General features: G+C 39.2%; 1 protein-coding gene across 1 annotated transcript; it reads left to right on the top strand.

Annotated features, from left to right (window-relative positions):
• The first annotated feature begins 1366 nt into the window (after window positions 1-1366).
• LOC124616397 (piggyBac transposable element-derived protein 4-like) lies at window positions 1367-3894 on the top strand. Its single transcript, XM_047144702.1, has 4 exons — window positions 1367-2172; window positions 2224-2753; window positions 2814-3033; window positions 3768-3894. Exons 1-4 carry the CDS (start codon window positions 1367-1369, stop codon window positions 3892-3894), a joined length of 1683 nt encoding a protein of 560 aa, XP_047000658.1.
• Window positions 3895-22313: the final 18419 nt, after the last annotated feature.

Here is a 22313-nt window from a genome sequence, read left to right as displayed (position 1 = left end):
GAAACCTCCTTCAGGATTAGGGCTTGATACATGTCCTCAGCAATACCCTTCATGAGATGTGTAATCTTATCTTCCTCCTTCATACTAGGATCCACTATTTTACACAGCTCCAAGATGCCTTGAATGTAGGATGCTGTAGTTTCTCCTGGATGCTCTGTCCTGCACTTTAATTTATCTTCAGCCTTGCACTTTTGTCATTGTGTGTCACCGAAATACTTGTGCAGTTCCACTTGGAATACTTTCCAGCTTGTGAACTTCTCTTTGTTGTTCTCATACCATTGCTTGGCAGTGCCTTCCAAGTAGAAAAATACATTAGCCGAACACACAGTGTCATCCCATTAGTTAAATTTGGCTATACACTCATATACCTTCAGCCACTTGTTTGGATCTTGACCATCAATACCAGAGAACCCGGAAGGACGTCTCATGTGGTGGTACACAGTTGCTGTCATCGTAATGTCCTCTTCTTCTTATGTCTCAGATGGATTGCAATCTGTTGAATATGGCTCAAACTTGGTTTCTCGCCATGTAAACAGTGGCTCTGTCGTGGCCTGATGGGAGTCACTAAGTCATCAATAATGTGCACTATCACAAGTTCCAGTACCCAGCGTCTCCACCAGAATAATGTCACATAGAAGAAGGTGTAATTAGATGAATGACGAACACTAACTTCACTTAACAAAGGTTTATCCAGCACTTGCATATACAAGAGCATGGAATGAACTGCCTCTGCCCAGAGCTCATATGGTATATATACAGTTACAGAACTGAATATAGAAATTAAAATTTTACAGTTTAGGTGAGTTTTGAACTCACAACCCTCCATGCAACAGTCTAGTATCATAACTATTACACCATGGTGACAGTGTCACTCAGCTTCTTATACTAAAGCTTTAACTGCGGTATTTTATAAATATGGGTGGATATGATTATGGAATTATGAAAATTTATGCTTCGGCTAGCGTAAATTGTAATGGATGTAAAATAAGCTTAAGTATAGTCATATATTTGTAATATTTCAGTAATTGAATAAATATTTGATTATTAACTTTTTAAGTGGGCATGACGGATATATCTGTCCATGCTCTGCTATTGCACAGTGGGTTCGATGGATATATCCATCCACTGCGTTCTGTGGCTAGTAGCTAGTGGGAATGACGAGTTATCGGCCTGCCGTTGACACTGTGGTATTAATTGAGCTTCATGCACTAGATAGCAGCTCTTGACATGCAACACAGTGTGTTCTAGGCTAGTTATAACATTGTCCACCCAAGCGCGTGTCAAGAAAATGTGTCCTGTGAAGTAGCCGCAAAAGCGCGCCTTTCTCGTCTGTGTTTACCACAGCATTAGTGAGTGATCTTTTTCAATGGTGAAAAGAAGTCGTTTATCTGATTCAGAGATTGAGAAACTGCTTTTAGAAAGTGACGATAATTTCAGTGACAGTTCTGAAAGTTTTCAAGATACAGATGTTGAGGCTAGTGAAAGTGACTTCGATTCAGAAACATCTGACGACGAGACACTACTGCAGCAGACGGAACCTAGTGAATTTCTGCATGCCAGTTCAGTTCGTATTCAATATTTGTTCAGTGGTAATAGTGGTACAGTTGTGCCTCTAAAACAAAATGATGTGATGAGTTGTTTTATGTGTTTTGTGGATGATGCTTTGTGCACAATGAAAGCTGAACAGACGAACTTATATACAGAACTGGTCATAGCTTCTCATCCCAATTTAGCAGCACGCTCCAGGGTTCACAGTTGGCAGAATACTACATGCAATGAGGTAAAAACACTTATTGGAATGCTTGGACTTCAAGGAATTCTTCACAAACCAGACCACAAAATGTACTTTTCAAAGAGGGAATCAGTTGACACACCTTTCTTCAGGAAAGTGATGAATGAAAAGCGGTTTCATCTTCTATTGAAATTCCTCGACTTTGCTGACAATACCTCATACGATCCACTAGGTACTATCAGCAGAAAGCTATTCAAAATTCACCCCATTATGGAGCATCTGTGGCGTAAATTCAGATCAGTGTACATGCCAGAAAGGAACATCACCATTGACGAATCGTTGTTGCTCTGGAAAGGACGGCTTGGATGGCAGCAGTATATTCCATCAAAGCGTAGCAGATTTGGCATCAAATTGTACAAACTCTGTGAAAGCAGTTCCAGGTATGTATGAGACTTTGTTGTTTACACTGGAAAGGACACTAATTATGGTAGCCACTATCCAGATGAAAAAATAACCTCTCGAATTGTTTTGGAGCTTGCACATGATCTACTCAGGAAAGGCCACTGTATTTATCTTGACAACTGGTACACCAGTACAGATTTGGTGGACAAACTAACCAGCAATAACACTGATGTTGTAGGCACAATGTGGCAAGACAGGAAGGGGTTCCCTGTCTTCATAAAAAAGGAAAAACTGAAGAAAGGGGAGTACATAACAGGGTACAAAGGCAAGCAGATGGTAATGAAATGGAAAGACAAAAGAGACGTTGTTATGGTCAGCACCTTCCATGATGATACATTTGTAATTGTAAACTCGAAGAAGGGAATCGTTCAAAAGCCACAAGTTGTCACTGACTACAACAAGAATATGGGGGGCATGGATAGGTGCAATTCTCAGTTACAAAGCTACCAGATGGCCAGAAGCAGGCTGAAAAAATACTATCAGAGGCTTTTCCGCCACTTGTTGGACATTGCATGCTACAATGCATATATTCTGTACAAGAAGCATGGTGGCGAACAAAGTAGAATGAGCTTCCTGATTAGTCTTGGTGAACAGTTGACCATATGTTCTCCACATTAAGGGACATCAGTAGGACGCCCACCTCGAACACCAAAAGCAACACGCCTTACAGCCAGGCATTTTCCAGACCTTCTGCTAGCCACAACGAAGAAAAGACCAAGGTGGTGTGTGGTGTGTACAAGAAAAGGCCTTCACAAAGAGACTTCGTACTGGTGCACAGAATGTGAAGTTTCCTTGTGTGCAGCACCTTGTTTTAAAATGTTTCACACTGAAAACGATATGTAATATTGTGAAAATACAGTTTTGTTAACTTCTGAAATATATTGCATTAATTTCCACCCACTATCAATTTAAATTCCACAATGAAAAAGTGAAGGAAAACGTGAGAACAGTGTGCAGCACCACCTCAAACAGGTGTGCTGGCGTATATTACCTACTGTGGAAGAGGCGTGCGCGCAAACTACCTGCTTAACAGGTTAAGCAGTATTTCTTCAACTTAATGTATCCCAATTATTCTTGATTTTTTACTTTTTTTATTTTTAAATATGAGCAAGAGATTGGTTATTTTTATTACTTAAATATCACACATAACTATTAGTATGTGGATTAATTAGAGGTATCACTTTTTATCATTAACTAAAAGTAAATGAATTAAGTATTTCACACATGCCACTTTTTAATTTATTCTACTCTTTTTCACCTTTTATTGCTTGAAATGAAGGTCAGTAGACCTGTAGCATGCTGAAAAGCATTTAATTTGTGTTCTGTAATCTCAAGGAAATTTCTAACTAGCTTCTCACCCCGCAAGAAATTCAGAATGATTTAATTTGATCTCGTGAGTATCGCGTTGGCATTGTAAGAAAAAATGTAGTAAAAAAAATATGTAACATTTATAAATTGGGAATTTGTGATTGCTACTATGAAATGAAAATATAAATGTTAAATTAAACAATTATTATTTAACAAAATAAGTTTTTTGTACTGAAATCTAACATTTTGTGAATAATTCTCACAGTTTTGAACATAACAAAGAATTGTGCCATATTTCGGCAAAATATTTGGAAATACTTGGAAATTATAGTGATCTTAGCTCAACTCTGGAGAAAAAGAATAGTGTATTCATAATTAGATTCTATCAGTAGTCACAGTTGGTGATAATAATGGAATGATTAAATAAATTCGTAACAGGAATACAAGTTCAGTTCATTTGAATTCAGTTCATTTGAACAGAATGGAAACAATAGTAGCCTAATAGTGTAAGATGCTGTAGGAAAGGTGCATGATTGAAGAAGATGAAGAGGAGAGGAAAAAGATGGGTGCACATTCTTGAATAGAACAAAACACCGATAATAATGATATGATGCTCACACTATTCTGGGCATACATATTTGCTGACTTCCAGTGCTGTTCATTCACTTTGTGCTTAAATTATATCGTTCACTCTTAATACTTCGAAAGAAAAAGAAAACAGTATGTTATTATGTCATGGACAGGGTGCAATATTATATTATTCTGTGACAATATGGATCTTGAGACTTCAAATATTTTGTAGATTAACCATTTGTGGTGTCTTACAAATGGAACCAGCATAAAAGCAATACAGTCAGTTACTCATTTGTAATGAAAAAAAAATTAGTCTTGAAGCTTTCTTACTTAACTTTTTGCCTGTAGTGACCATTGTTGCTCTAATAGTGCCAGGTCACCACCCATCATTCTTTTTATACTACTCTAAAAAGAAAAGATTAAGTCTTTTTATAGCAGCCGCAGAAGATGAGTGGGGTGTAGAGAGGGAACATTATGAGAAAGAATTGAGATGGAGCTTTTTTTTTTAATAGTCACACTGAAGCTGCAATATCTAGAAAATTCAGTGAAATCAAAGTTTCCCGTATTACCACTCTGAAATATGGAAAATTTTCAAATTACACAAAAGTAAGAGATTCCATTGTGATCATAATATTAACAGTAAGGTGATAAAATATTGCTGTGTGCCCTGGTGTATGCAGTGTGGTGTAGCAGTTAGCATTATTGATTTGTGTGCTGTGGATCACTGATTCAAACACGAACAACATCAATAATTTGTTATTTCAAATTTATCATTTTTAGAAGTCTTTTGAAGTATCTTATGTTTGTATGTCTGGAACATTCAATGATTGTACAGGTTCCATCATTCTGGGTATATTCATTGTTTGAATAAATAACTGGACTCTTCTTATAAGAAGCCAGGTCTGTTCTGGCACTACTTTGCTGATTGTAATAAACATGCTTTCAGTTGTAAGTGTTATGCTTCATTGACGACCCTACCTTCGAATTTGGACTCAATTATGCTTGCATGAGCCAACCTATAAGCATGCATGCAGAGGCGTGAATTATTCATGCATGTTAATAGCATCAGTTGCTGCCAAGCAGCACTTGAGTGAGGTAGTGTGTAGTGCTCACATTACTTTTTCATTGCAAGGGAAATATCGGAATCACTGGAGCATCTGGGTAACAGCCTGGGGAAACCATTCGGAAGATTCAGATGGCTTTGGATTATGTTGCTACATGCATCACACAGATTAAGGAGTGGTACAACCAGTTTAAAAATGGCTGAAGGTTGGTGGAGGATGAGCCACTCTCCAGTTGGCCATCAACATGCTGAAATGACCAGTTTGTTGCCAAAGTGAACACTGGGGTGATGTGGGACCTTCATGTGGCTATTGGAGAAATTGTGGAAGTTGTGGTCATCAGCACTTTTCTGACACATTCTATTGTGAATAAAGATCTTGCCATGAAGAGAGTGTCAGTGAAATTCTTGCTGAAGCGCTGACGGTGGAGCAAAAGCAATTTCATGTTGAAGTCCTACAGGACATGATAGACCCCACAAATAGTGACCTTGATTTTGTGAACACCATAATTGCTAGTGAGAAATCCTGGGTGTACGTGTACAACCCAGAAACCAAATCACAGTTGTCACAATGGAAGTATTCCTTATCACCGAGACCAAAGAAAGCCCACCAAGTGCTCAGCAGCATCAACATTGTCTGCTGTCTTTGACTCCTGCGATGTGGTACACCCCAAGGACACACCACAGGGTCAAATAGTCACCAAAGAGTACTACAGGAATGTCCTCCATCACTTATATAATGCTGTACAGTGCAAGAAACCAGACTTGCATTCAACAGGAAATTGCCAACTTCAACATGACTGTGCCCCATCACATTCCTTGCAACTTGATTCAGACTTTTCTGGTGATAAACCAGATTGCTGCACTTCAGTAGGGACCTTATGTTCCTGATATGGTGCCCTGCAACTTTTGGCTGTTCCCCAAACTGAAGTGACCATTGAAATGAATGTTATTTCAGACAAGAGAGGATGTTATGGCAGGGACAACAGCTGAGCTGAACTCTACTCTGAAAGAGGCATTATCGGCATTCTTCCAAAAATGCAAAAATGGCAGCACCACATGCAGAGTCCCAAGGGAACTACTTTGAATGTGATCAGGTGACCAACGCTCCAGGTAAACCAGTTTCTTTTTTGCCCCCCCCCCCCCCCCCCCCAGCTAAAGGTGGTATACTTTTCAAAAAGATCTGGCGTAGTCAGGAGACAGATGATACCAAAAGAGCAGTAACTCAGCTGCACATCAGCCATTGTCATTTATTGACAACATAATGACTTGTATGTTGTAATGCTTAAGGCTATTTGGAGCCATCAAGGGCACTCCAAGGTAGAAAAGTCAGAGACACAATGCAGAGACCAAGTAAAAGTGGTAGCATTTAGGATACCAGAGATAAATAATAAATTAGAGACAAGCAAATTCCAGACACTTTGCGCAGCTATCCCACGAGAGAAGTTTCACTTCAGAGAGTTAACTGGTAATTCCATCCACACCTAGCTGCTGTCATAAGATGTCATTGTAAAAGACAGCCAGAAAAAGGCAGGTCTTTGCAAGGGCAGCAAGCTTGATATCTGCTCCTGAGAAGTTCAACGTCAGTGCATTTGCACAGGTTAAAGTGCTACTACAGCTGTCCTCACACCCAGAAAGGCAGAGGGTGGGGTCAAGTGATGTAAAACACTGTTGTTGCTGACCATAATAGGAGTAGTAATGCGTTTAGCTTTCAGCTGAATGTTTTTTATACCAAACTTGGAGTTTGTTAATTTAAAATCCAGATCCATCCATACCTACTGAGTAGGAGTAGGGGAGGAATGTAGATGCGGTTGGCCAGAGGTGCTCTGGAGGAGAGAACGTCTCGCCAGATTGGCTAAATCTTGTTAAGTGCCGATGGGTTGGGGGATTGAATGTAGGAAAGGAGAAATTGTGTGCTGCCATGATTCTTTAAAAACCCATATTTTTGTATTCAGAAGGGGTTCTCAGTCAGATCACTGGGGCACCAGCTCTATGGCACTCATGGCCAGCCTCGGTAAACTCTGACACATCTGTTTTTCTCACTTGGAATGCTACTCTCTAGTTTGTATGTAACATGTGGCTAGTGTTTGCTACTTCTGTTAGCTCCTACCCCCATGGCTTCAGACACTGACTTCTGTTGTGCAATCACTTGCTTCCTTTGCTTTTTCTAATGTTTAGATTAGCCTCCAGTGTAGTAGTTGGCCTGACTGCAAATAAATAGTGCTAATCAAACCCCTAAATTCCTTGAGTCTCCTGCTGCAAGCATCCTATTGAGTCCGGAAATCTGCATGTCTTGTAGGTGCTCTGTGGCAGTGTTTGGCACTGGTTCAAGTCATCAACCTGCCTTCGTTGGGAATTTGTCTTTCTGTATTGGCTCCTCACTGCTTGGAAATTGCATACTGACCTTAAACCTCCTATCTTCTTTCTATACAGTGTCAGAACGCAAAATAGGTAAACATTTCGGGTGCCGTGGGTGGGATGATTTCCTTAATAATTTTTGAGATAGACAGGAGCTTCGCGCGTACTCAGCTCGATGTCATGGATTGACTAATGGCTTTGAGACATATGAGAAGCAGCACTTGCACTCCAATGAGAACAGACAGAGCACAAAAAGCAGAAGAAACATGATGAGGTCTGGAGATCAATGCCTGATGAGAGAAGATGCAGCCAGGGCAGCCTCGATTACACCCATGATCCAGCAGCAGAAGTTGCACGGCATCTTCGCAAGTTTCAGCAGCAGCAGCTGGCAGCTGGCAATGGCTCAGTGCAGCACAGCTGAGAGTAACACAACACAGCAGGTGTCACGCGGGCATGTCCTGCCCAGCCCAGCTCAGTTCATCTCACCTGACCTCAGCAGAGCACTTCACTTTCAACAAAGACACTGTCTCTTATTACCTCTGCACAATGGATCAATAAGTAAAAGTAAGTCATGGCATTGTCTAACAATGCAGTTGCTGATGGTGGAGTATCTAACATTAGTGTTAGTAATGCCCTTAAACTCATTCCCCAAGCTTGTGATGGTACAAAATATGCTTTAAATGAATTTATTAGTAATGTGAATATAGCTTTTGAATTAATATGTGAAGCTGACCATCCAATAGTGTTAAAATTCGCAAAAACCTGCATTCAGGGCCGTGCATGAAATAAACTGCTTGTGCGTTAATTGTTTTCCACCTGGGAAGAAGTAAGAAATATTTTATTGGAAAATTATGCATGTGAGTGTATTTTAAATTTCTATGCTTGTTATATGTTGTCTAGTAGGCAGTCAAAGGAGGAACTGATTGCAGATTGGGTCAGTAAAGTAAATAAACTTTAATATCCATTTTGTGAAGCTTCCGTGGTACAATGCCAGCATCAGAACTGGTGGGATCTTTGTCATTAGAAGGAAAGTTAAGCAGACCATTATTCATTCAAGGCATCTGTTATGAGCGCATACAGACAATTGTGTGTGCAAAGGGTTAAAACATTACCCTCACTGAGGCTGTTGAGGTAGCCTTGACTGAAGAGTTGGCAGTTGTGTCCACCAAGGAAAAAGGATTTTGTGACAAAATTCATCAGGGCAAGATGAGGAAGTTTCTCATGTGGACGTGTAGGGCACACGTCTAAGAATTGCAGAAGTAATGTTAAGTGTAAAACCCGTGGTAAATCAGGACATTTAATGTGAGGCTGCTGGTTTGGGAAAAGAATTTGCAAAGTAGATTTGTGTTGAGAGTCAAAGGTTCCAAAGACAATCAGGTGTGAAAGTTGCAGTTTATTGGGACATAGAGGTGCCTGTAAGAAAGTGAAGCCTGTTGTGTGTTTCACATGTCATAGGACAGAGCACATGGCTAGACAGTTTACCAGAATGCAGGAAATTCTGTGAAAAATAAGAAACAGAGAAATGGAAGAGAAGGATAAGATTACAGTCACCTTATGCTGAATTGGGAAAGGTATTCAAAGTCGACTGTGAAAGAAAAATGTTGTAGAACTGAATTGCCCACAGAGCTCAGAAAGTCCATTAAAATGATTCCAGATCATGGATTACAAATTATCTTGTTCAATAGAAACTATCATTGAAGTCAGATTGGGTATAGACATGAAGATCATATAAAGAGTAAAGGTACCACAAGTCTGGTCATACATACATAAGGGGCGGCAGTTTTAGATCTTGAAATAGATCAGGAATTAGGAGTGAAACATAATTTCATCTGGTAAGAGGGGAACTGGATATTCCCTACACTAGTTTACTTGATAGAGACTTCTTTACAAAGCACGATGTAGTAATCGATTACACTAAGGGAACCCTGTAAATCAGATGTAGGCCCGTTAAATTGAGTGCAGAGATAGAAGTGCAATGTGCAGGTACACAGGGGCAGGTGCTTAGAAAGCCACCAACAGATTTTAAAACTGTGAGGTGTGAATGCACTGGAGTTCAAGGTTCTCTGAGCTGTTCAGAGCGGCCAGTAAATAACAGTACACCAAAGAAATGGCGAAGTAAACAAGGTACCAGTAGACAGATTTGTTTAGACAGACTTGTTACAGGTGGGAAACAAATTCTACAAAGCCTAAGGCAGGCCAGGTGGTTGAAATAAAGTTGTATCCTCATGAGGAAAGGATTTTGAGGATAAAGGTTAAAGATATTAGCCTTAGAGAAGGCATTATCAAGAAACAAGAGTTGCAGGAAGGCATGTACATACCAGAGGTGCTGGTAAGTGTATGAAAAGGCTCTTGGTTAATTAACATGTTAAATACATGAGAAGAAGTTTCTATGGAGATGACTTACATTGAAATGGAAGAAGTTCCCCCATTTAGCCCAAGTCCAAACTCTGATTCTGATTCTTTATTCATCATTCAACATTATTACATGCAATAGACTTCATCAGTTCTCTTAATCTATTAATATTATAAAATACATTTTAATGATATCAATATAATAGAAGGAAACATTCCACGTGGGAAAAATTATATATAAAATCAAAGATGAGGTGACTTACCGAATGAAAGCGCTGGCAGGTCGATAGACACACATACAAACACAAACATACACACAAAATTCAAGCTTTTGCAACAAACTGTTGCCTCATCAGGAAAGAGGGAAGGAGAGGGGAAGACGAAAGGAAGTGGGTTTTAAGGGAGAGGGTAAGGAGTCATTCCAATCCCGGGAGCGGAAAGACTTACCTTAGGGGGAAAAAAGGACAGGTATACACTCGCACACACGCACATATCCATCCACACATACAGACATTTAAGTTTATATTGGGCGCATGAAAAAATTCTTCTAATGAATAAAATGGGTTAGTTAGCAAGTAGTTGTGTAAGTTTTCCTTAAATACTTTGACTGGCATGCTTGAGGCATGTTTAGACATTTTGATATATGTTTTAATTGCCATGTACTTATGACTTTTGTAGTTTTTGCTAATCTGTTTTGTGGCAAGGGCACAGAAGTACAGATTCTTGTATTGTAGTTGTACCTTTGATTCATAACACCTAAATTTGGTAATTCGGAAAGTATATAGTTAATACGATCAAGATTATATAGATTAATAACCGTTAATATTCTATATTTAATCAACAATGGTCCTATTACCTACCTTTGCCATTGCTTTCTTCTGGATCATCGCTGGCAATCATGGGGGATTTCCTCACGATGAGTCAATCATCTTCCCACTCAACTTCTACAAAATGTATATGCAATGAGGCTAATGATTCAAAGAACCTTCCCACTGCACCACAGTTCCTCCTTGTCTCACGTACTGAAGATGGTCAGTCCTTTGCCATGGTAAATGCATTTATTATTCAGAAAGGTGTGGATGCAATTGCTGGCCCTGTGAAATCCTGCTCTCATTTATGGAATGGCACTTTGCTTTTGGACACCACTTCTGATTCTCAAGCACAACAACTGCTTGCTGAATCACTTCTCCACGGTTACCCTGTTCGGTCGAGGCCCACAGAACTTTGAATTCTTCCCATGGTGTAATTTACACCAGGCTGCTCGACAGTCTAACTGAAGCCAAAGTACAATCTTACCTCTCTGATCAGGCTGTCATTGATGTTCATTGTGTAATGAAAAAGGTAGATTCCTCCTTAGTGCTTACCTGCACTCTCTTTCTCACTTTTGATAGAGTGGTGCTTCCGTCCAAGCTCAAATTAGGCTATGAAATTATCACTGTCCGGCCATATATTCCAAGCCCGATGTGCTGCTACCAGTGCCAATGTTTTAACAACACTAGAACATCTTGTCAACACCCTGCCAAATGTGTCGCCTGTGGTAGGGATGTGCACAAGGGCGATTGTCCACCTCCTTCTCCCCGCTGTATGAACTGTAATGGTGGCCATGCTGCCTCCTCTCGAAAGTGTCCAATATATCTTGATGAGCAGACTGACGAAAGAAAAAGGTTCCTTATACAGTTGCTCACAAGATGCTGGCTAGTCGCAAACACTGTCTTCTCCTGTCTGGTACCTGTAGTCCTATTGTTGTTACCCCTCACTCCATGAAGGACATGGCCACGCAGACATGCGACCTCCAATTCAGCTCTGAGGTTGTGAAATCACCCAGTGTCAAGGCAGCATCACCATCCCCCCATCCAGCTGTGCAACAAGCCATCAAACTCCCGCCTCAAGGGGCTCTAACGCTTCTGATGACTTAAAGTGGTGTAGTATGTGTTTAAAATCCCACTTTTTTAACGATAAACTTACTTGAGATGGTCAGCCGACTTTCCTTGCTGGTTAACTTGCTGCTGCAACCTCCTTTTCTCTTCTTCTCCGAAGTATATCTGCTAGGAACAAGAATTCCTCAAGACTCTTTTTACTTATAAAAATAAGCAGACATACGCAGTTACTTTTGCTTAACTTCACGATGTATATTTGAACATCAAGTAACAGTCAAGTAAGTCTCTTCGTCTGTCCAAAGGTTAAAAACAAAGTTCGTTTACACGTAAGAAAAGGTTGGCTTCTAACCCAAGTCGATTCTCATTCTGAACCTGAACACACGTCTTATCCTCTCCATGTCCAAATGAACAAAATTTAGTGGAAAGTAAAATTTGTTTTGGTTTGTCTGTATTCACCAGGTTTACAAAATGAGGATTAAACATGATGAACTTTAAGCTAGTTTCCAGACATGAAGAAGTGAACAGGTGGTAGATAAAGATACAGGACCTGTTATGGAAAATGTAGAGAAAGAGTCAGCCATTAAAGCGGAACCAAATGTGAAAAGAGAAGTAGATGAAAAAAAGGGAATAGAAAGTGTACTGGCACTGCTGTTAGTGGAAGTGAAAGTAATCTACATCTACATCTACATTTATACTCCGCAAGCCACCCAACGGTGTGTGGCGGAGGGCACTTTACGTGCCACTGTCATTACCTCCCTTTCCTGTTCCAGTCGCATATGGTTCGCGGGAAGAACGATGGTCTGAAAGCCTCCGTGCGTGCTCTAATCTCTCTAATTTTACATTCGTGATCTCCTCGGGAGGTATAAATAGGAGGAAGCAATATATTCGATACCTCATCCAGAAACGCACCCTCTCGAAACCTGGCGAGCAAGCTACACCGCGATGCAGAGCGCCTCTCTTGCAGAGTCTGCCACTTGAGTTTGTTAAACATCTCCGTAACGCTATCACGGTTACCAAATAACCCTGTGACAAAATGCGCTGCTCTTCTTTGGATCTTCTCTATCTCCTCCGTCAACCCGATCTGGTATGGATCCCACACTGATGAGCAATACTCAAGTATAGGTTGAACGAGTGTTTTGTAAGCCACCTCCTTTGTTGATGGACTACATTTTCTAAGGACTCTCCCAATGAATCTCAACCTGGTACCCGCCTTACCAACAATTAATTTTATATGATCATTCCACTTCAAATCGTTCCGCACGCATACTCCCACATATTTTACAGAAATAACTGCTACCAGTGTTTGTTCTGCTATCATATAATCATACAATAAAGGATCCTTCTTTCTATGTATTCGCAATACATTACATTTGTCTATGTTAAGGGTCAGTTGCCACTCCCTGCACCAAGTGCCTATCCGCTGCAGATCTTCCTGCATTTCGCTACAATTTTCTAATGCTGCAACTTCTCTGTATACTACAGCATCATCCACGAAAAGCCGCATGGAACTTCCGACACTATCTACTAGGTCATTTATATATATTGTGAAAAGCAATGGTCCTATAACACTCCCCTGTGGCACGCCAGAGGTTACTTTAACGTCTGTAGACGTCTCTCCATTGATAACAACATGCTGTGTTCTGTTTGCTAAAAACTCTTCAATCCAGCCACACAGCTGGTCTGATATTCCGTAGGCTCTTACTTTGTTTATAAGGTGACAGTGTGGAACTGTATTGAATGCCTTCCGGAAGTCAATAAAAATAGCATCTACCTGGGAGCCTGTATCTAATATTTTCTGGGTCTCATGAACAAATAAAGCGAGTTGGGTCTCACACGATCGCTGTTTCCGGAAGAAGGGCAGAAAGAAATAATAGAGAAAATGGAAAAAAGGCAGATAGAACTGAAGGAACAACTGAGTGGGCAGATAGAAATTGTTGGAAAAGATAGATGAATCAAAAAAAGGTGCTAGATCAAAAACTCAAACAAAGCTTGAAGGGCTTTAAAAGGAAGTTGGAAGATGAGTTAGAAAAGAAGATGTCTGAATTCATGTCAGAGGTAAATATAGATTTTGATAAATTCAAAGGTGATGTGAAGAGACATTTAAGGAAACAGAGTTTGAATTAAATGAAAAACAAAAGAAACTCAACAGCGTTATAAAGGAAAAGGTAGAATGCTTGGATAAAAAAGGTCAAAGCCCAAGCTGAAAAGTGTGAATAAAGAAAAACAAGAGTGAGGGAATGTTGTGATTGAGTTTTCCAGGAACATAGCTAAAAGACTAAGATGGACGTGGAAGAAGTTAAAAGGACCACTTCTGTGATTGAGAATATGGTAGAGACTTTAGAGAGAACAGTACGAGATAGTAGTGCTGCATTTCAGCTGTAGTAGTACATGTGAGAGATAGTAGTAGTTTTAATAAAATAGTGTTTGATCCTAAAGGGAATGTACATCTTTTGTCTTTTTCAAATAGTTTGAGAGGTCATTTTACTGTAGAATGGATAGAAAATGATAAGTTCAGGATAGCCAATGCTTGCCCAAAGGGAGAAAATTTTGATTGTGGAGTGGACGTACCTGATAAATCTGAAACTTTTGAGGAATTTGTGCCAGCTTTTCTGGGAGAGTACAGGTCCAAAGAGAAACAAAGTAATGTTATAGAAACTTTTAAGAAAGCTCCATGGTATGATAGGAGAAATAGGGAAGTATGCGGTAATACTGTGAGAAGCTTATCAAGAACATGAAACATTTGGATAGTACTTGTAGTGATGGGGATTCTATAGAGATACTAGTGTGGAAGTTACCTCCTAACAAAAGAATTGGATTAATGGAACATAATAATAACATTAAAGACTTCTCGAATAGAGTGACGGATGTAGACAAATGTAACAATACCAGAGAAGGAAAGTTGCTACTCACCATATAGCAGAGATGCTGAGTTGCGATAGGCACAATAAAAAGATTCACACAATTAAAGCTTTTGACCATTAAGGCCTTTGTCAGCAGTAGACACACATACACACACTCAAATGAACGCAACTTGCACACACATCTGCAGTCGCAGAGAGCTGAGACCACACTGCGAACAGCAGCACCAGTGCATGATGGGAGTGGCAACTGGGTGGGGGTAAGGAGGAGGCTGGGGCAGGTAGAGGGAGGGATAGTATGGTGGGAGTGATGGACAGTCAAGTGTTGCAGTTTAGACGGAGGGCATGAGAGAAGGTGTGGAGGGGGCAGGGGTAAGTAGTGGAAAGGAGAGAAATAAAAATAAATGAAATTAAAAGACTGTGTGTGGCGGTGAAATGACAGCTGTGTAGTACTGGAATGGGAACAGTGAGGGGGCTGGATGGGTGAGGACAGTGACTAATGAAGGTTGGGGCCAGGAGGGTTACAGGAATGCAGGATGTATTGCAGGGAAAGTTCCCACCTGCGCAATTCAGAAAAGCTGGTGTTGGTGAGAAAGATCCATATGGCACAGGCTGTGAAGCAATCATTAAGATGAGGGATATCATGTTTGGTAGCGTGTTCAGCAACAGGGTGGTCCACTTGTTTCTTGGCCACAGTTTGTTGGTGGCCATTCATGTGGACAGACAGCTTGTTGGTTGTCATGCCTACATAGACTGCACCACACAGGTTGCAGCTTAGCCTGTAAATCACATGACTGGTTTCACAGATAGCCCTGCCCTTGATGGGATAGGTGATGTTAGTGACTGGACTGGAGTAGGTGGTGGTACGAGGATGTACAAGACAGGCCTTGCATCTAGGTCTATTATGGGAGTATGAGTATGAGCCATGAGGTAAGGGACTGGGGGTTGTGTAAGGATGGACGAGTATATTGTGTAGGTTCGGTGGATAGTGGAATACCACGGTGGGAGGGGTGGGAAGGATAGTGGGCAGGACATTTCTCATTTCAGGACATGACGAGAGGTAATTGAAACCCAGGTGGAGAATGTAATTCAGTTGCTCCAGTCGTGGATGGTACTGAGTTATGAGGGGAATGCTCCTCTGTGGCCAGACTGTGGGACTTTGGGAGGTGGTGGGGGACTGGAAAGATAAGGCATGGAAGATTTGTTTTTGTACATGGATGGGAGGATAATTATGGTCACTGAAGGCTTCAGTGAGACCCTCGGTATATTTTGATAAGGACTGCTAGTCACTGCAGATGTGACGACCACGACCACCCACTCCGTCTAAACTGCAACACTTGACTGTCCGTCACTCCCACCATACTATCCCTCCCTCTCCCCACATCAGCCTCCTCCTTACCTCTACCCAGTTGCCACTCCCATCATGCACTGGTGCTGCTGTTCGCAGTGTGGTCTCAGCTCTCTGAGGCTGCAGATGTGCATGCAAGTTGTATTTATGTGTGTGTGTGTGTGTGTGTGTGTGTGTGTGTGTGTGTGTGTGTGTGCGTGTGTGTATGTGTGTCTACTGCTGACAAAGGCATTAATGGCCAAAAGCTTTAATTGTGTGAATCTTTTTATTGTGCCTATTGCGAATCAGCATCTCCTCTGTATGTTGAGTAGCAACTTTCCTTCTCTGGTATTGTTACATTCCGTCCTGGATTTTCCATTGTTGGATGTAGTTAAATGACAAACAAATTGTTTGTTTCATGAAAACAGAGATTCTGAGTGGTACCAGAAGAACTGAGAGCAAACTAACAGAGTGAAAGAAGTATATGTGAGAGGTAGAGGAGGAAGAGATAAAATGAATTCTAGGGGTAACAATAGAGGTCCTGATAGACGAGGAAAATGTAATAGGGGAAACAATACCTTGCAACAGTAATGTCCTAGGCTGCAGCTGGCCAAATGTTCAGACCTACCAATGTTACAAGTTGCCCTAGCGAGACAAGAAGTTTAATAATATGTAACATGGGTAATACTAGTCGTGGTGATAGGATATGTTGAGGTTAAAATTTGGTGATTGAAGAAGTAGTGCCTGAAGTTAACTGTAGAAGTAATGTAGGGTCAATAGTTTCATGTATGGAAATGTTTTCCCAAATGTACAATGGAGTTAGAGAGTATGAAGAGGGTTTGGGGAGGTGAGAGAGAGGAAGATAAAGTGATACAAATTGAGAGTATTGATAGTGAGGAAGGAGATAGTAGTAAAAGTAGTTGTAATGGAAAAGAAGAAGGAGAAGAAGAAAAAGAAATGACACAAAGATGTGCATTTCTCTTTCATGGTGGTTTGCAGGAAAATAATGAGGAAGGAGAAGGGCAGATTTCTGAAATTGCTAGAGGGGAGACTTCTACAAATCCTGTGAAAAGTGATATGATCCCAGATGTGAAGAAGAAGGTTAATGATTCCATCATTGGCAAAGATAAGGGAATTTCAACTTGTAAGAAGGAGGAAAGAAGTTTATGTGCAATTCAAAAAGAGTTGGGAGAAGAAGTAAATTCAAAGTTAGCTTGTAGAGATTGGGAACATGACCATATTGAGAGAGATTTATTACACGAGGAAGAGGAGGTTGATGATATTAAAGTTGGACAACAGTTTGTAAGAACAGGATCCTATAGTAGGGAAGAAAGAGCTCTTTTGGGCACTGGTAGTGAAATTTGTGCATTTGCTGAAGAATTTTATAAATGTATGAAGGATGCTAATGAAGTAATGATGTGCCAGTGCCAAGAATGAAAATAGTAGGTGCTACAGATAAATTGAGTAAAGCTGTTAAGCCTCAAATTATTTTTAGTTTGAAATTTGGGGCATAAGTCTGGTCCACAATGTTTTTGTGGTACATAGTCTGAGGGTGCATATTATTTCAAGGATGGACTGATTATTGGAAACTGAGCAGAGATTAATTGTGGAGACAATTTTATCAGTTTTGGTAATGAAGGCTCAGAATCAAAAGGAAGTTTCAGTAGGGTGGTAGCGGGTAATAAAAATTTAGTATGACAATTAAAAAATAATGCCAGTAGGAAGTGATGTTATGGACTTGGAACTGAACCTAAACTATGTTGGTAGCGGAGATGAGGGAGGGACAATGGAAGAGTTGAAGAACCAAGTGGACAAAGTAGAAGGACTGAATGAGCAACAGAAAATGGAGCCGAGAGAAGTTTTATGGGCAAATAGAGAAGTATTCTCAGGTAAACCAGATAAAGTTATGAACTCTGAGTGTAAATTAGATGTGACACTGCATGAACCTTTTGCAAGAAATAACCTTTTGCCCTGAGTGAAGCATCTACAAAGAAATTGAGAGGTTGATGCAGTGTGGTGTTATAGAGAGGAAGAAGAGTGAATACAATAGTCCATTGATCATTGTGGGTAAAAAGAATCGTAGTGTCAGAGTGGTCATAGATGCCAGGATGTTGAATACAATAGTGAGAAAAGAGACTGAGCACCCAGAGAATATGGATGGGCTATTGCAAAAATACTTCAAGATGAATTTTATAACCAGTCTTGGTTTGACTGACAGTTACCACCAAGTTCCACTTGCAGAAGAGTATAGAAATTATACTGTGTTTTTGGTGAGTGGAAGGTGTTACCTTTGTACTGCAGTTCTTTTTGGGTTAAATACTAGTGTGTTAGTATTCATACAAACACTAGACCATTTCTTAGGACTGTAGGTGAGTGCCCAAATAATGGTGTATGTGGATGACCTGTTGGTAGTCATTGAATCTTGGGAAGAGCATATAGCCTGCTAATGATGTATTTAAAGCTTTGAGAGAAGGGGGCATGACCCTTAGGCTAACAAATATGAATTTGTGAGAAAGAAAATAAAATTCATAGGTATCATAGGTAATCTCAAGTGGCATTAGTGTTGACTCTGAAAAGATAAAAGCAATTAAGGAATGTCCATCTCCAAAGAATTGGAGACAGTTAAAGTCCTCTCTGGGTATGTGTTTTTTATAGAAATGTTGTATCTGAACAAGTGTTCAAGAACCCATGTTTGAATAGGATGTTAAATCCTAAGGTAACTTTTGTTTGGGCAGATGAATGTCAGAAAGCTTTTGATCATATTAAGGTGACCTTGAAAGAGGACTGAATTTTATACCATCCTGACCTTAGCCGACTTTTTGTCTATGGACTGTCTGGTGGATACAGTATTGGAAGAGAAGTGTTTCAAAAATCTGGGGATAATGAGAAGGGAGATCATAGGACAATTGTCTTTGCAAGCAGTTCATTGACTAAGTATGAGAGAATTTCCAGTGTGATGGATTGTGAAGCTTTAGCAATAATTTGGGGATTCAAAAAGTCCAGAGATTAAGTGTGGGGAAACTTTTACATTGATCACAAAGCCCTTATATTTTTCATGAAATTTAGACTAATGCATTCATGTTTCATGAGGTGGATAGTGTTTATTCAATAATTTGAATTTGAAATCAGGTGTGTCAAAGATCCACAAAACATAGTAGCAGATGCATTGTCCAGACTACCACTGGGAGAGAATGGTGAGGCAGTAAAAGATGTAGGTGAGGGTCATGGAAAATAATTTTATATAAAAGGGGTTAGGGAGAGAAGAAAACAGAAGGAATTTGTAAGTACATGAGAAGCTATCAGAATCATGTTGAGATATGGAAGATGATAAAAGGGGGTTTGGATAAGCCAAATGGGAACAATAAGCTACCAAAACACTACAAGATACATGGTGGAGATTTGTTTAGGTGATCTAATGAAAATTCGGAACATTGAGTGTGTTGGCCTGGTGAGTAATTGATTATGTCAATTTGAGTTCTATACATATAAATGCAAAGAAGTGTATACAAAAACTAATAGAATGTGTAATTTTTGGCAACATGGTAAGGAGGGTAAATAACTATATTCGAATGTGTGACGAGTGCCAGAGCACCAAGGTTACTAACCAAACGTGTAGGCTTCCCATGCAAAGTGATAAACCAAATGATTTGATGGAATTGTTAGCAGTGGATTTTTACAGCCCTTTGCAAAAAAAAAAAAAAAAAAAAAAAAAAAAAAAAAAAAAAAAAAGAGAGAGAGAGAGAGAGAGAGAGAGAGAGAGAGAGAGAGAGAGAGAGAGAGATTTTGCCTATATCTTTGCAGTGTTGTAAGTATTCTTTAAATTTATAAAATGCTATCCTTTGTGTAAAGCAAGTGGCAAAGAAATTTTGACTAATTTAGAAAAGCACAATTTTGTGAAATTTGGTAAACCAAAAGTCATACTTCCTGATAACATTACATGCAAAAAATGGAAGGAAGGTCTTACCAGCCAAGGAATTACAATAATACATAAATAAACATATAATCCGGCAGGAAATCTTGCACAGTGTTATATGAGGGAAACTGGATGGTTGTGCTGAACGTAGCAGTAATCATAGTTCTTGGAGAGACATTGAAGAGAATATTGAAGATTTAAGGAATAGTGTAATACATGATGTAACAGGGTTTATTCCTTACGAGATTATGGACAGAGAGAGAGATTTGAGTTTTGTAGATGAGAAACTGGCTTTTGTCTTTAGAGATGAATTAAGTTGGGATGAGAAGAAGGAAAGAGTGAGAGAGTTGGTGGAAAGGAAACTGGAGGAGAGGAAGAGAAATTATGATGACAAGATACAGAAGGCTGATATAAAGTTGGAGATTTAGTGTTAGTTAAGACACATGAAAAATCTAGAAGGATAAGTAATAAGATATCAAAATTTTTTGATTTATATGAAGGTCTCTCAGAGAAAATAAGTATACCACACTCAAATGCATGCTATTTAGTTTACCCAAAGTCAAAGAAGAAATTTTGCACTGAGAACACAGTGTATTTGAAACCATATGAGATTAGAGTGACACAACCAATGAAGATGAATGCAATGATGCAATAAATTTTCAATGTGAAGCTCAGGATCCAGAAGAAGAAATGAATGAAGTTGTAGGGAGTATGTAATTTTTTTTTTTTTGAAATATACAAGTAAAATTTTTAATTTTTTAAAAGTTTACAGGGATATTTAAGGTAGGAGATATTTCATAGCATGATGAGTGTTAATTTAATAATAGTTCAGTGTTTCTAAGTTAGTTTACAACATGAAAATGTAGAAATGGCATTAGGAAAAGTAGCAATAGACAAGAGTAATGACAAGATGTAAATAGGACTAGAATTTGTAAAAGTATGTAATTTTCAGTAGATTGCATTAGTTAGTAACAAGAAATAGTTTGAAAGACTACTTGTTTCATGACACAAAGTTAGAGCAGTGATTTCCATAACACTTGTAGCTAAAGCAATAAGTGTACAGAAATGAGGACTTTGAATGTGAGGAGTTAAGAAATGAAAACAATGAAAGCTAAATAGGTGATTATTTGCAGTTCTATGTAAATTATCAACTGTATTATGTTTTGTTGTATGCCAATGAGGATACATGAAGGTAGTTCTTTGCAGACTTTGTCATGTTACTTCTGTTACTGATAGGATAATTTAGAAATTTTAGGAGCAGTGAAAAAGTTATTCATATGTGTATCCCTCATAATGACAGTTTGTACTGAGATATTATATTATAAGAGGTTCAAGAGAACATCACATGATAGAATGCGGGGCACATGTGAAGATAACACTACAGGCTGATATACTTTTTTTTCCATTTTACTGTATTTTCGTTTACATCTTCCTGCTTTATTTTCATCATACATTGAAAAGGTTATTTAGGAATGAGTTTTTTAAATTTAATTCGTGGTGTTGTTTCTGTTTACATAATGTTGTTTTTATGAATGTGAGTGCCATTTTCAATTATTCTGATGTCATGTACTTTCTTATTTGTTAACATTTTACTTGAATTGATTTTCAGTGGAGGAATGTGAAATTGTGATTTGTATAAAACAGTAAATCGATGTAATCAGAATATTTGAAAGTATTATGTGAAGCAAGTTGGGTGAGGGACGTAGAATCAAATTGGTAGATTGAAAGAGAAGGCATCAGCAAAGAGTCAGAGTGAGAAAAAGAGAGTGGAGATGATTGTCACACCACATATGTACTGCTACACATTGTGTTTGTGGCCAGTGAAAAATACCAATGTTTGAACAGTGTTACATTTATGACCTCAGTGTGTACCACAATTAAAGAATTACAACTTTATATTTCATGTTGCTCATTTGCCACAACTGCATTTTGACTCATTAAAAATAAAGCTTTGACACATAGCAATGTGCACAATGTAAAATACTCTTTCTGATTGTCAACAGCACAACCTGGTTAGTTCATTCCATGTAATGTGGAATGGAAGAGAAATTATGGTAACACATTGGCATATCATATATTGATATGAAGAAGTTTAACTGTGAATGTAAGGTGTGCTGATTGCCATGAGGTTGAAGTGAGTGCACCCGAAAACTATGGCTAAAGTGCATAACAAACATTATGACATCAGGGTAGGTCACACATTAATGGAAAAAAGCATGTTTTGTTCTCATTGTTGTATGCAGATATGCAGATTGGAATTAATTCTGCAAATGTCATGTATACCTGTTAGCATCCATGACCAAGGAGATCAGCAAGATGAAAAATTATTGGATTACTTGCTCAAGCATCATGGACTAATGACACAGATGTCAATGACTCACCAGCAGCATTGGCTAACTGTATAGAAGGAACACTGGCTGAGAGAGACCATGAACTGCATTATTCTAATCAGTGATATAAAAACTATTTGTATCTTCTTCTTCTTCTCTTCTT

The sequence above is a fragment of the Schistocerca americana genome, chromosome 5, assembly GCF_021461395.2.
Source record: "Schistocerca americana isolate TAMUIC-IGC-003095 chromosome 5, iqSchAmer2.1, whole genome shotgun sequence".
NCBI classification, from domain to species: Eukaryota; Metazoa; Arthropoda; class Insecta; order Orthoptera; family Acrididae; genus Schistocerca; species Schistocerca americana.
This window is presented reverse-complemented; position numbering and strand designations above follow the sequence as displayed.